Genomic DNA, 13441 nt, shown 5'->3' with positions numbered 1-13441 from the left:
TCAGATATTTAGGTGATTGAATCATTAAAATATGTATATATATAAAACTGATTTCATATTTCAGACTTACAAAACATGCACGTCTTTAACTTCATGTTATCCAGGTTTTATGGTGTAGTCATACAGAAAAATCTTTACATTTTAATGTACAAAATGGATGAAATAAGATGACCATTTTTTCCTAAATGCAAATATATATACAATGCATTGCTATTATAAAATATAGTAAAGCATAACGAAGGATGTAATGAAGTATTTTTAAACTTCAGTGCTATTAGTTGAGCTGAAAATGCAGACAGTTTTAGTATCTGGATATATATTAGACTTTCCACTGAATTGATCTCTGTTGCACACATCACTCAGGCAGTAAGTCATCTCCCAGCTCTTCATCAGCAAACTCATCTTCCTCTGTGCGTTTCCTTGCTGCTGTTTTTGGTCTCTGCATTTGAGGCCCCAACGGATCGACATAAGATGCATCTAAAGTGATGAATACAATGGGAGCACTAAGTGGTAATAAGCACAGGCCAGACCAGAATCATTTTTCCCTTTACATGAATGAGAAAACTCTTAGCTATAATATAAAGCAGCCAGAAAAGGGTAACATTATTTGATTAAGGGCATTTGCTAGATCCATGCTCTACTGTGTGAGCTAAAGGAATGCAAAACGCCAAGCACGGTTTGTTTGGTGAAAAAGTAACTATTCTACCAGAATTGTATCTTTATTTGATTGTGTATTGGAGCCACAATGACAAGAACCTCCTTAAAAATAAAGAGCAAAGTTGTTTCTCACCTATTTCCTGCTGAGTGCTGGCCTCATACGGCTCATTGGACCCGGGAAGAGTTTTTAGTTTAACGCTAAGCCTCTCACCCTTGGCGCTGGTGCCATGGTTGCTTTGTCCACTGTCTGAGAAAACACATCCACATGTTGGACATGGAAAAATTTCTGGAATGAGTGTTATTTTACAGTAGTGTCTGAACAGAAGGGGGGAAAAGGGCATTTGCATTTAAGTTGCCACCATCGACAATGCAAGCCATGCTGTGTTAGAGCACTGGTAAACAAAACAACAACAAAAAAGCAAGAAAAGCAACAGCTCCAGCTTGCACTTGAAGCAAAGCCTATGTGGAACTATAATCCTAATTAAAGTGAGTTCATATGAATACAGTAGCATAATTGAAAGCATTTGTGTTGTACAAAGACAGCGGCACACAGCTGCATTTCACATTTCGGCTGTGATGACAGGAACAGAGCACTGAGGGGCAGATGTGGGACCAGAGTCTAGCAGGCAGGTAACTTTGAGATCTTTAAATGTCCCAGCGACAAAACTCAAAGGCATTAAAATGACAAGCCTTTTGCTGACATACAGTAGTTTTCCCTACCCTGTCCACCTAACTGAGGAATCATGCCAGAATCAAGCTCAAACATTTATCACAAAAACAAAAAGCTAAATAAAAACTGCTTCGGAGTATTTGTATTCATAAAAAAACTCATTATCATTATTGTGACGTCAGTTCATGCATCCAAAATGGCAAGTAATAGTAAAAATAGTACAGTAAGAAACTGTTGATATCAAGCGCACTAATACTGGGATAGTGTTGTTCAGGAGTGTACTCGTGAAATATTTCACTGGTTTATTTGCACTCTGTGCTTTGCAAACAGAAAGGAGGTGCTGGAAACACTCTGTCAGACAGTGGGAGCGGGATATTCCCTGGGAACAGTGGTTTTGGCACAAAGAAATCCTCAGGCTTTCAGCACATGTTTGCTTTCTGTTGAGCTGTGATTGAAATGATGTCCTTGGACGCTGTATCATGATGGGGAAACTCCAGGCACTAAAACATCATTTTGTTACATGGACTAAGCAAGTTTAAGTTTTCCATGAAGCTATGGGTTTTTTGTTTTTAATCATCCAGAGGACTGATCATCTAAAGTGCACAGTGAAATAGAGTACATACCTCTGCCCTGCTGCAGCACAGGACTATACTTAGCTTCAGAGCGAGAAACTGCTAGGAAAAGAAAGGAAAAAGAAGAAGACAGATCTCTGAAGAGACAGTGGAAAGGCTGTTGCTGAGAGCTGAGTGTGGCCTAAAAATTTGGTTGCACAATGCAACAATGAAGATTTTTTTGTGAATAAAGTGGTAAACCTAGCATTATGTGTTGAGTTCAGTTACGACTGCAGGGCTGAATGTGAGGAATGAATGACATCTGTAACAAAGCGCTATAACAGGTGCAGTAGCAGCAGTTTATTCCTGAGCTGCAGAATGCTCGTTGTAATAGTCATACAGGTGGAGTGTGTGATCTCTTCCTCTAATGTAATTCTGTAATGAGTGTAGTCATACCACTGGCTCTCAGAGGAGGGGTATTGATGGGGCTTGAGCTGCTCCCTTTCAGGTGCATAGCCATGAACAGAATAACAGAGATAAACAATAAAAGAGAACAACACATTACCAACAGAACGAAGATGAAGCTGACAATATAAAGTGAAAGAATTTTTTTGAGAGAAATTTGAAAAACTTTTAATCAGCAAGAATGCATCAGATTGATCAGAAGTGACAGCAAAGATATTTATAATGTTTTACGAAATATTCTATTCGTATAAAACTTTCTATTTATCAAAGAATCCTTGAAAAAGGTTCCTACAAAAACATTAAGCAGCAAATTGTAAGAAATGTCTGTTGGGCAGCTAATCATCATATTAGAATGATTTCTGAAGGATCATGTGACACTGAAGACTGGGGTAATGATGCTGACAATTTAGCTTCGCATCATAGAAATAAATGACTAAATATTAAAATAGAAAACAGTTATTTTAAATTGTAATAATATTTTACTGTATTTTTACTCAAATAAATGCAGTCTTGAGTATAAGAGACTTCTTTCAAAAACATGAAAACATTTTACCAATCCAAACTTTTGAATGACAGTGTATGTCCTTTATCTGGCTTATTTTCCACAGAAATGGGAATTATGACTAAATCCCTTATAAAAACCGACCATAATAATAAAGTAGCTTTATATCATGTCTGAATTATTCTACATAAAGCATGTAGTGATCATACCACTGGGCTTTTTGGGGTTTGAGCCGCTTCCTAAAGAAGTGATGACGTGAAAATACAATATTAGAAGAAGAGAGAGGTGAGATGCAGTAAAAGGCTGATAACAGTCACTTGTTTGAAAATGAGTGTACTGCATGACCTTTAAACCCAGCACTGCCTGAAGCTGACAACTGAACATCACCTGATATGAGATCCACATCTGATATCCCAAAAGACAAGTGAAGAATGAAATATATATATATTATTTCTAGACTATAAAATTAAAATAAACCAAAATAAACAAAAATCTAAAGGGAAATTGTTAGATTTCAAATCTCTAAATCATGTGATTTAGTTTAGTCCTAAAGGAAAGACGGTGTCTAAGGAACATGCATCTTCTTTTGGAAAAATCACATCACAGGATGTCTCCACTAAGTCACTAGGGCAGTTACAGTCATACCGCTGGGTTTCTTAGGGGGAGTGTGTGTAAGGTTTGATGTATTTCCTGTTTACCAAGAGAGGCGGATGACAGGTTGATGGAAAAAGTCAAGTAAGAAGCATGTATTGAGTTAATGAGCAGTATTTTATTTCAAAGTTTGATCGATGAGGTTGAGTTAAAACAGTCCACTCACCACTGCCAGCGCTGCCTTCCCTGCGCCCTCGAGCACTGCTCTCCCTCCCAGATCGCACCCTCTGTGTGTGGGAATAACAGCATGCTGTCAAATACTGGCCATTTCTCCAGCTCTGAATATGGGGAATGTGCTCAAATATTTTATATACAGACCAACACACAGGTTCCTCAGTATTCAACCATAGGTTTACTGGCTAAAGGAACAGGTGAAGAAGAAATCCAGGTAATCTCTCTCTCTCTCTCTTTTAGTTTTAAATTTTAAAATATGAAACTCCACACTTGATTTAAGTCAGTCGCTTATCCCTCTAGTCTAGACAGTTACGGTATATGTGTTTTTTTGTTCACTCCTCACTTTCACTCTAGCTAAAGAGGCCCAAATATAAACAGCACCAAGAGAAATCAGGGTACCTGCTCTCTGATCTCCTTCATTTTTTCAACTTTCTTCAGTTTGGTGGCATAATCCTGCACCTCTTTTAGTCCCATATCAGTGCACAGCCTGACCAGGAAGCGTAGACCTGCCCGATAGATAATGTGTGGCATGAGATGCAAAGCTACTAGATAAGCCCAAAGATTTAAAGGGGGGAAAAACTCTTGTGTTGAGCACATTACATTCAACATTTTCAGGAAATTTCCGATGAATGTCCTTGTAGGTCTCGAGTGCCTTTTGATAATTCCCTGAAAACAAATGAAAAACATAAATCATGACTCTGAAGGCACTGAGATGACAGCTTATGGCTAAACTTATTAAATGTATTAGTATTGTCAAGTTCATACCACTTCTCCTGTAACAGCTAGCCACCATCAGCTGCCACTTGACCTGTGTTGGTCTGAAATTCATTATACATCATTAATATCTCCAAATACATGCAGAATATTCATGATAAATATGATATTTAGTAACTTACTGAATAAGGGTAGCTCTCTCAAAGTACTGAATAGCTTTCTCACAGAACTGGGTGTCGATGTAATATGCTCCCAACCATTCAATGACACTAATGTTTGAGGGAAAATACCTGTACGACTGAAATAAACAACATAAAATTATTTTTTTTAAATGTTACCTCTTTTGATTTTTTTCTTTCGAGTAACTGAAGTTTTGTAATAGACACCAATCATAATAACTGTAATACATAAATTATATAGAATATTCTTTTTAAATATCCACTAAAATCTGGACTGCGATCTATATAATTGCCAGCTATGCATGTCTTGCTTTCTTTAAATAAATTTTATTTAATAAAATTATATTTAATGATATTTAACTGTTATCTAAAGAAAGCAAGACATGCATAGGTGTTCATATACAATATATATATATATATATATATATATATATATATATATATATATATATCGATATTTGAACTATAGTTAAATCTATCTATCTATAAATTACAGGAACGTCTGTCTGTCTGTCTGTCTGTCTGTCTGTCTGTTATTCGCATATCTCTCTAACCGTTAGTCCAATGGATTTCAAACTTGACAGGTGTCTTGCTACGGGCACGAGTAAGTGCAGTGCCGAGTTTGACGTTGTTTGGATTAGAAATGCAAAAGATATCGTTAAATATATCGGTAAAAAAAGCACACATTGAAGTTGTGGTTTAAAAATAAACATTCTGACATTGGAGAGAGTTGTGGTTTAAAAATTGTGGTTTAAAAATAAACATTCTGACATAAACATTAAACATCAGCTAAACTGTTTACTTCTGAATATTGTAGTTATATAGATAGTGCACTAGATAGTAAGCACACTAGATAGTGCACACTAGATAGTGAGTACACTAGATAGTAAGTACACTATATATATGAATACACATATATATATATATATATATATATTCATTCAACCAATGAAATATTAATAATGATTATGCTGTAGTCAATGTATGCTTTTTCCTGTGAGTATAATAAGATAGTATAATAATAATAATAAAATAAAACCTGTAGCTGTAGTTTGCCTTTTTTACCAAATCATTTTGTCAGATAAATACCTTAACCAAGTTTAGAGTTTGTTCTTCCCTCATATTATAGGGTCATTTAAAACAAAAATCCCCTCCGGACATCACTACTGTACAGTGACTTCAGAAGTCGTACTGACTCTTTTTATGGTGCTTTTTAAATGATGGTGTTGTTGTCATGTTCCAAACATGACAGTTGTTTTGACTGCATAAAAAGAGCTGTTGAAGAAGTTGAGTAAATGATGACTGAACTGTTCAGTTTATTCAAGAAAACTGCAATATGACAGGACATTTAAATACCACAAACATTCACCATTATTGTGCCATATCATACCATAGCAGACAAAACAATCCATAATTTTCCCCTCTGAGTCCTTCCCAGCATGCACCAGGACATCACTGATCAAACATTAAAGGTACACCATGAAACTTCCGGCCCTCTCAACTGCATGCATTTTCGCGCAAGAACATTGTTGAGGTTGTGCTTCGGCACAGCGTGACTGTGCGGATGAATATGGATATTCTACTGCTCATAAAACATTAACTACTATAGATGTATAACCAGTTTAGATATAAAAGGATCTCAAGCCAGTATTTAATAATTTCATTTGAGATTTAATTTATCATTATTATATATGTTACATTTAAACCATTTTAAATACAGCTATTTATTTGAAAAATGAATGTATAAATGTATGATGACAAAAATAAATTTTTTAAGTCCTGCATTTATTTTATTCAAACCACATCACTTGAGATGTGACTAATGACATGTCATGTTAAGTGGTGGTTTTAGGGAAAATCGTTTTTTTACCTCATAATAGTACTGGAAGGCCTGAGATTTGTCTCCCTCATTGTCATAGAGGTCTCCCAGTTTGGCCAGCACCTGGGCATCTGTGGGGGTCACACTGGTGAGCTGCATCAGCCACTCAATGGCCTGATGAGGGTCCTCCAACATCTCATATCTAAAGCTGCTTAAGGAATATGACTCTTAACAAGCACTCATCATACTTATGTCATGATATTTCTTGGCAACTGAAATTCCCAAACTGTCATAAAACAGACTTTCATTTAATATAAATTTTGAATGCTGATGTTTAAAGGGAAGGATACAAATTAGCCAGCTGGTACATGACCTGAGCACTGTTTCTGAGGATAGCGTGCAGTTTGAGGAAGCAATCCAGGGCTTCCTCCAGCCTACCCAACCTTTTATAGGTCAAACCTGCATGAGGATACAGAGATTTCTGCTTTAAAAGGACTTACATTATTAATACATAGTCTTGGTCTCAGCTGAAACGTAAATGTAGAAAGGTTAAAGCACGTATAATGTAAATCTCATGCAGTGTAACCCTTAGGATGTCATATTTGTAATGGCAGACCTAAGTTATAGAGAGCTTCAGTACAGGATGAGTCATTGCGAAGAGCCTCCTTATAAAACTCTGCTGCTTTCTCATAGTCCTCTTTCACAAACACTGTGTTGCCTTTGTTAATGAGGGCAGCAGGGTTGTAGCGGTCGGCGGTCATGGCTAGCTCAGCATAACGGTCAGCCTGGTCATAATCTTTTTCCTGGAGAAGACACGTAAGCAGCAAAACAAGAGCATATCTTATTAAGCATATCTGAGAACCTTATTAACACAATGTGATAAATACAGTCATTTCCAGTTTTTTAATGTCAATGCTTTATAGCTCTGTACTCACCAAAAAGTAGAGAAAAGACAGATTAGTGGCAGCAGCACTTTTTACTCGACTGTCCTTCTTCTCAAACATCTTTAGCGTCTCCACTGCCTGAAAAAAAAAATAAAAAAAAATAAGTGATTAAGCATATTAAGCATATAGTGTTCGCAGTGACCTCAAGGAAATGAGTGACATAAATAGATAATTCTTTGAATAATACACTTGAGATACATCACATTACATTAGCTGCTACATGAAATGAGAGAAGCAAGGCAGCACAACACAATATTAGCACACGTATACAGGGCCTACTGCAGAAACACACAGGTTCTCCAAAAACAAAAACATACCTCAGCCTCAAGAGTCATGCAGACGGACAGGCAAGAAAACAAAATAAAATGGACCATTGAATGTGAAAAGTGTTAAAAGACAGAAACAAGGGTTCCACACAGACATAGAGCAAAATGGCTCTCTTCTGTGGTAATATGTCAAATGCAACGCTATTTGAGTGTGTCTCAGGGTCAGATCTACCTGTTTGAAGTCCCTCTGTCTTAAGTACGTAATAGCTTTATTGATCTCCAAGTCATTTGCAAGCTCCACGTATTGTGAACCCTTCACCATGTCCACACACCTAAAAAAAAGATGGATGAATAATAACTATTTAAAATAAATACTATTGTTAAAGGAATGTCATGGGATTTGACGCCCTCTCGTGGAAAACTTACACTACCATTTAAAAGTTTGGGGTTGGTAAGACTTTACCTTTACCTTTATCTCTTAAAAATACAGTAATTTACAGTAATATCATGAATTATAATAACTGTTTTCAATTTTAATGTTTTAAAATGTAATTTATTCCTATTATGGCAAAGGTGAATTTTCAGCAGCCATTACACCAGTACTTAGTGTCACATGATCCTTCAGAAATCATTCTAAGAAAAAAATCTTATTATTATCAATATTATCCTGCTTAATATTTTTGTGATTATGCATTTTTCATACAACTGTGATATATTTCTTCAGTATTCATTGAATAAAAACAACAGCATTTATTTGAAAAATCTTTTGTAACATTATAAATGTCTCTATAGTCACGTTTGATCAACTTAATGCATCCTTTCTGAGAAATCTTAATGACTCCAAACTTTTGAATGATAGTATAAACTACTTACCAGTCAAACCCAGCTGCAAATGACGACTCAATGGCTGGAGCAATAAGCTTGGCTGAGGTCATAATGTATTTTTCTGCTAGTGCTTTCCTAGAAGTAAAACAAAACAAAATGATAGAAGACGATGCAGATACACTGAAATGTAATATCATTGGCAAGATTAATAAATGCCAAGCTGTAGACAGTATTATAGAATGTGTAATACATTATAATACCTATCCCTTTCCATTTGGTGAAGCTTATCATTCTTTATTGCCTCAATCACCATGTTTGCATGAGGGTCATCCTGAAATGTAAAAAAGAAACACATAAAAATTTGATATAATTCAGTTTAAATGTGTGACTAACAAGGATTTTAACGATACACTCACATTTGCAGGGATATACTTGTCTTCATCATCAATACCGAGGGGCACGCAAATTAGTTTTTGAAAAGCTTTCTTCATCCTCTCACGGTCTCCGATGGCATAGTAGCACAGGATGAGGTTGAAGCCTGTCTTTATGTTGGGATTCTCACTCATGATGTACTCAAAGGATGTGATGGCATCTGAGTACTGGCCCATATGTATGAACACAACTCCAATGTTCTGCATGATCTTGATCCTATACAATAAGGGAAAGTTACATATTGAAAATCCAGCCAAATTGCTTACAACCCGAATAAACTGAAGGGTGCAATTCAAATACGCAGTTCACACAACAAACGTACTGAACTAAGCACTGACCTCATTGCATTGTGGGCATTTGAGATCTGATCCAAAGCCATGCGGTAAAATTTGATAGCTTTTGTGTAATTCTTTTGCTTGAAATAGATATTTGCCATGTTTACTTTCAATCGACCTATAGTAGGGAAAGTGGTAACAAGAAACCTCAAATTAGAAACCCATTTATATCAAAGGGAATTGAATTTGGATTAAGATATTTTAAATAATATTTGCAATTCGCTCACCGGCATTATTGAACATTTTGTTCTTCACAATGACTTGGTATGTGTTCAAAGCTTCAGTGTACATGTCATTACTGGCATATTGGTTTGCTAAATTAAACAATACCTGAACAAGGCATAAATAAAACATGTGAAATTTCGGAGTTTTCAGTCAAGATATGTATTTTATATGGAGCAATGAACTCACAGAGTAGGTAAGATCCAGATTGATGTGGTCTGCAGTGCCTGTTTGTTCTCTCTGTCTCACCAGAGCCCTTTCCTTCCTGCCCGCCTCTTTGGCTTTCTCTAGAGACTGTAGAAAAAAAGATAATTCAGCATCTAAATATTCATCCTTTAAAATCTTTAAAACCACGTATAGCAGTTATACCCAGCTATACCCACCAGCTGAAGATCCCCATGAGCATGAGCGAGACAGCTCTCCTCTATCAAATCATTCACCTTCTTTTCCAGGATCTTTATCTTTTCCTCTGGACTGAACAAGAAAACAAACAATTAAACCAAAAAGTTGTGTCCGTTTCCAAGTAAAACTATAGATGTCAAGGGGGATCTAGTAAACAAAACTTGTCAATGGCTTCTCAAGCGCTATGAAAACAGACGGACGCATACGTGTCTTCGTTCTGTCTCTCTAATGGAGGGGCTGGTCCTTTTGATTGTCCCAGTGGATCAAACACTGAGCCTGCAAATTCAAACAATTAAAATAAAGGAAGTTAAACTCAGAAGTTAAAATGTATTGTGGTGGATTTTCAATAGATAAGATTAATGATGTTACTAACCATAAAAATCTGATTTTAGATGAAGCATCTTATGATAAACTTTTATCACACTTCCCGATTTTATGTCTGATGGTGACTAACTTTCCATTCTAGATCTAACAATAAACCAAAATAAATCTTACTTCCTTTTATTTAGGATGTAGCCATCAGACGAACTTTCGATATGATCTAACTTTCTAACAAACTTTTGACTCAATGTAACCTTGGTCAATGGAACTTTGAAAATGGACTAAATGTTCTGTTCTTTGACTGTATTGTGAAATGATTGATTGAAATATTAACCCCTTACAATGTTTTTTAATGATACAGGATATTTTTTGCTGATGTCACTAACAAAGGGTAATGAAGGGGGGGGGGGGGGGGGGGGGCTTGCTTTAAATAATTTAACCAATCATATTGATAGAGCATGACATGTTAGTCATGATGATTATATTTTGATGTGTCTGGCTTTATCCTATAAAGCTTGTTGTATTCTTCTTTTTGGTTGAGATTCTCTGAGAACTGCTCGAGAACTCCCGGCCGTAATACGCTGATTTCACGCAGCCGCCATTTTGAAATGGCTCCGGTGGGAAGAAAACCAGAAGTGTCGCCTTTAATCATAGGAGAGTCGCGAATGCGATGGCGTATTGTTGTGTTTAATGTAGAAATTAGTTATTCTAAAAATGTACATACATTTCTTTCATACTTTAGAGTCTATATACAGTGAAATTCATTTATAAATAAAATTATTTTTTTTATATATATAATTCAGAACGTAAAAAAAGAAGCAGGAACAAACTATATACATATCCTATATTGGATATTAACATCCAATAGTGTAAATCGCAGCAGCAGCTTCAGGTTGGTAGTCCAAGGCATTGTTGTCTATCTGTACTTCCGGGGTTCTTCCCACCGGAGCCTCGCTTTCGATTTCAAAATGGCGGCTGCGTGAAATCAGCGTATAAAGAGCATTTAAAGGACAATTACTCAAGTCTGTCTGTCATTTAAGCTGCGCAGTGAAGAAAACAAGTAAGTTAGAATTGTCGACTCAACTGTAGACTGGCAGAGTATAGAATTTAGATGGATGCTGTAGTCGACTGGAGACTCGCTGAAGTGTGAACCTAGCTAACGTCAATATATAGGCGCGCTAGAGTATAAGTTATGGTAGTATAGTTAGGTTGAGGGAAAAAATCTATAATAGGTAGGTTTGAGGAAAAAATCTATAACAGTATTTATTTAATATAATTATGAGACAGTTAAACATGGAGTGCCTGGACAGCATGTGCAAGAGGGTTTCTTGTGTGAAAGCACCTCTAGCTATAGATGAAGAATATCCTGCTGCCCGCACTGCAGTCATGGGACGAGCCGCACCGTCCTGTACAACACACACACAAAAAATAGAAAACGAATAAAATTTCATTGCATATTACATAAAGAGAAAATAAACAAGAAATTGTGTCCCACCTGAACAGCTCCAGTCATAGGCCTTCCCATTGCAGTGCCAACAGGCATCCGAGACTGGAATATTAACATCAGAAATATAAAGACATAAGAGGAAATAACAAATAGAATCAACTTACTTTACTGACAAACTAAGCCTCGAAATCCCTTATTGAAGCATGAAATACAGTCCATTTCTCAATATACCGTAGTCCATTTCTATACCCAAATTCTATACGATTTAATTTTCCCAATATTTGATTATCTTGATTCTGACTGTATATTCTATCCCCCCTTAGGGCCAATGACCTTTCCTGTCCTGACAGCTTTCTTCCTGATTATAAGACATAATACATTCTAACATGCTATCACGCTAACTTAAAACGCTATTTTAGTTTGAGTCAAAAATGTAGTAGTGTAAATCCATAAGCTCTACTCACCCCATACGCTGTTCCAATCGGTCGCCCTCCAATAGCAGTGCCAGGATATTTTGCGGTCATCTAAAAATATTCATTAAACAAATGTAGTGTCTATTATTAATGAAATATGGGTATGTGCTGATGTGCCTGTGCTTCCATACAGCACCTTTAGCAGCAGATGCTGCTATTCACTTACTGGTGGTCTTCTGCCATGACTCGTCCTGACGGCCTGCTGAAAACCCACATCGTTGTGAAGATCCTGTAGGGACAGGAAAATGATCATGCATAAAAGCAAGTGATGACATTTAATAAATGCAAGGTATTTTTGCACCTCTGAGTCAAAAGTCGGATTGTAATCATTGTAGCCTGTATACAAATCATCATCCTCTTCCTCTGGGACAAGATGCACGTTCTCCATCTGAAAAAACAAACAAAACAAAACTCATAAAAGTCTCTGATGTAAATGAGACATTATATTTGGAAAGCAGAAGATCATAATAGGCTAACGTTAATTATAAGTAATAAGAAGGCATTCAGGCAACAATGTAGACACTTTATCCAGACTATACAGTGGGAATGGGAACATATACAAAACAAGAAACATTATTAGACATTATTTTGAACAAATATGCGAGTTCCTCTGTTAAAACCATTTCTTGACAAGATAACACGTTAGTTTACACGGCTAGCGAGTGACCATACCGCTTATCTCGTATACGAGTAACTTACGTTAAACTTCCAACATCTGTGGTTGTGAATTATGATAGTTTAACTTACCCGGTAAACAGAACAGTTTGCTTACCGAAGAAAAGTGCAAATTAATGTCCGTATTAAGTTCAACTATTCACTGTCTGTGGCCCAGCAATAGCTAACGTTAGAGCTCGCTAACTAAGCTGAGCAACAACACATCAGTTGCTAGGATACAGAGAGGGGTTGCCATAAGCTGCACACGAGCGATTTTCGCTAATCGTTGTTGCAATGCTTATGTTCGTGTCTTTATATATTTTCTTTTAACATTGTACTTCTAAATAAACGTATAAACTTCTGGGATAAAATCCAGCGAATTGTCCTTCTGCAAAAATCCACTTAGGTAAAGTTGGTTTTATATTCGCATATTCGCACATTCGCGGACTTCCGCGTTCAATAACTCGTGAACTAAACGTTGTTGCTACACACAACGCATATCACAGATAACTACAGATAAAACACTAGAAGCTACAACATAAATTTCCTCAAAACGATCTTTCCTTCGCACTGGACAAAATACATTGATCTCTATGAGCAGGCTGCTAAGAAGGGACCATCTGCAAAGTGCAAACCCGAAGGAAAATTCGTTTTGAGGAGATTAAAATATTAAAACAATGTTATTTGTGTAGTAACAATATTCAGCTTACGAGATATTGAACGCGGAACTCCGCAAAT

At 36.5% G+C, this 13441-nt stretch overlaps 1 protein-coding gene across 8 annotated transcripts; it reads right to left on the bottom strand.

Annotated features, from left to right (window-relative positions):
* Positions 1-36: 36 nt before the first annotated feature.
* Positions 37-12996, bottom strand: ift88 (intraflagellar transport 88 homolog). 8 transcript variants are annotated; one of them, XM_056241280.1, is made up of 29 exons: positions 12722-12995; positions 12351-12437; positions 12216-12278; positions 12041-12100; positions 11625-11678; positions 11472-11535; positions 10015-10084; positions 9790-9880; positions 9596-9700; positions 9412-9514; positions 9188-9302; positions 8834-9065; positions 8678-8748; positions 8466-8552; positions 7825-7924; positions 7318-7404; positions 6999-7185; positions 6733-6841; positions 6434-6584; positions 4567-4682; positions 4436-4488; positions 4271-4336; positions 4070-4176; positions 3663-3723; positions 3491-3535; positions 2335-2379; positions 1951-1998; positions 791-904; positions 37-477 (listed from the first exon to the last, which is right to left on the bottom strand). In XM_056241280.1, the coding sequence occupies exons 2-29, from the start codon at positions 12435-12437 to the stop codon at positions 356-358; spliced, it is 2613 nt and encodes an 870-aa protein (XP_056097255.1). In that variant the 5' UTR covers positions 12722-12995; the 3' UTR covers positions 37-355. The 8 variants fall into 8 exon arrangements, with proteins under 8 accessions (XP_056097255.1, XP_056097202.1, XP_056097220.1 ...); XM_056241227.1 differs by lacking the exon at positions 3491-3535 and having other exon boundaries at positions 12722-12994; XM_056241245.1 differs by lacking the exon at positions 3491-3535 and having other exon boundaries at positions 12797-12994.
* Between the last annotated feature and the right edge of the window lie 445 nt (positions 12997-13441).

This window comes from Rhinichthys klamathensis, unplaced genomic scaffold (genome assembly GCF_029890125.1).
Source record: "Rhinichthys klamathensis goyatoka isolate OS25496 unplaced genomic scaffold, OSU_Roscu_1.1 h1tg000021l_1, whole genome shotgun sequence".
Taxonomy (NCBI): Eukaryota; Metazoa; Chordata; class Actinopteri; order Cypriniformes; family Leuciscidae; genus Rhinichthys; species Rhinichthys klamathensis.
The sequence above is the reverse complement of the archived record's forward strand: the minus strand, read 5'-3'. Positions and strand labels throughout refer to the sequence as shown.

Coding starts and splice junctions, on each gene's coding strand:
- ift88 (XM_056241280.1), bottom strand. CDS start 12,437: ATGGAGAACGTGCATCTTGTCCCAGAGGAAGAGGATGATGATTTGTAT. Junction 9,066..9,187: donor AATGCCCACAATGCAATGAG/GTCAGTGCTTAG, acceptor CTTATTGTATAG/GATCAAGATCATGCAGAACA. Junction 905..1,950: donor TGTGCTGCAGCAGGGCAGAG/GTATGTACTCTA, acceptor GTGTTTTCTCAG/ACAGTGGACAAAGCAACCAT.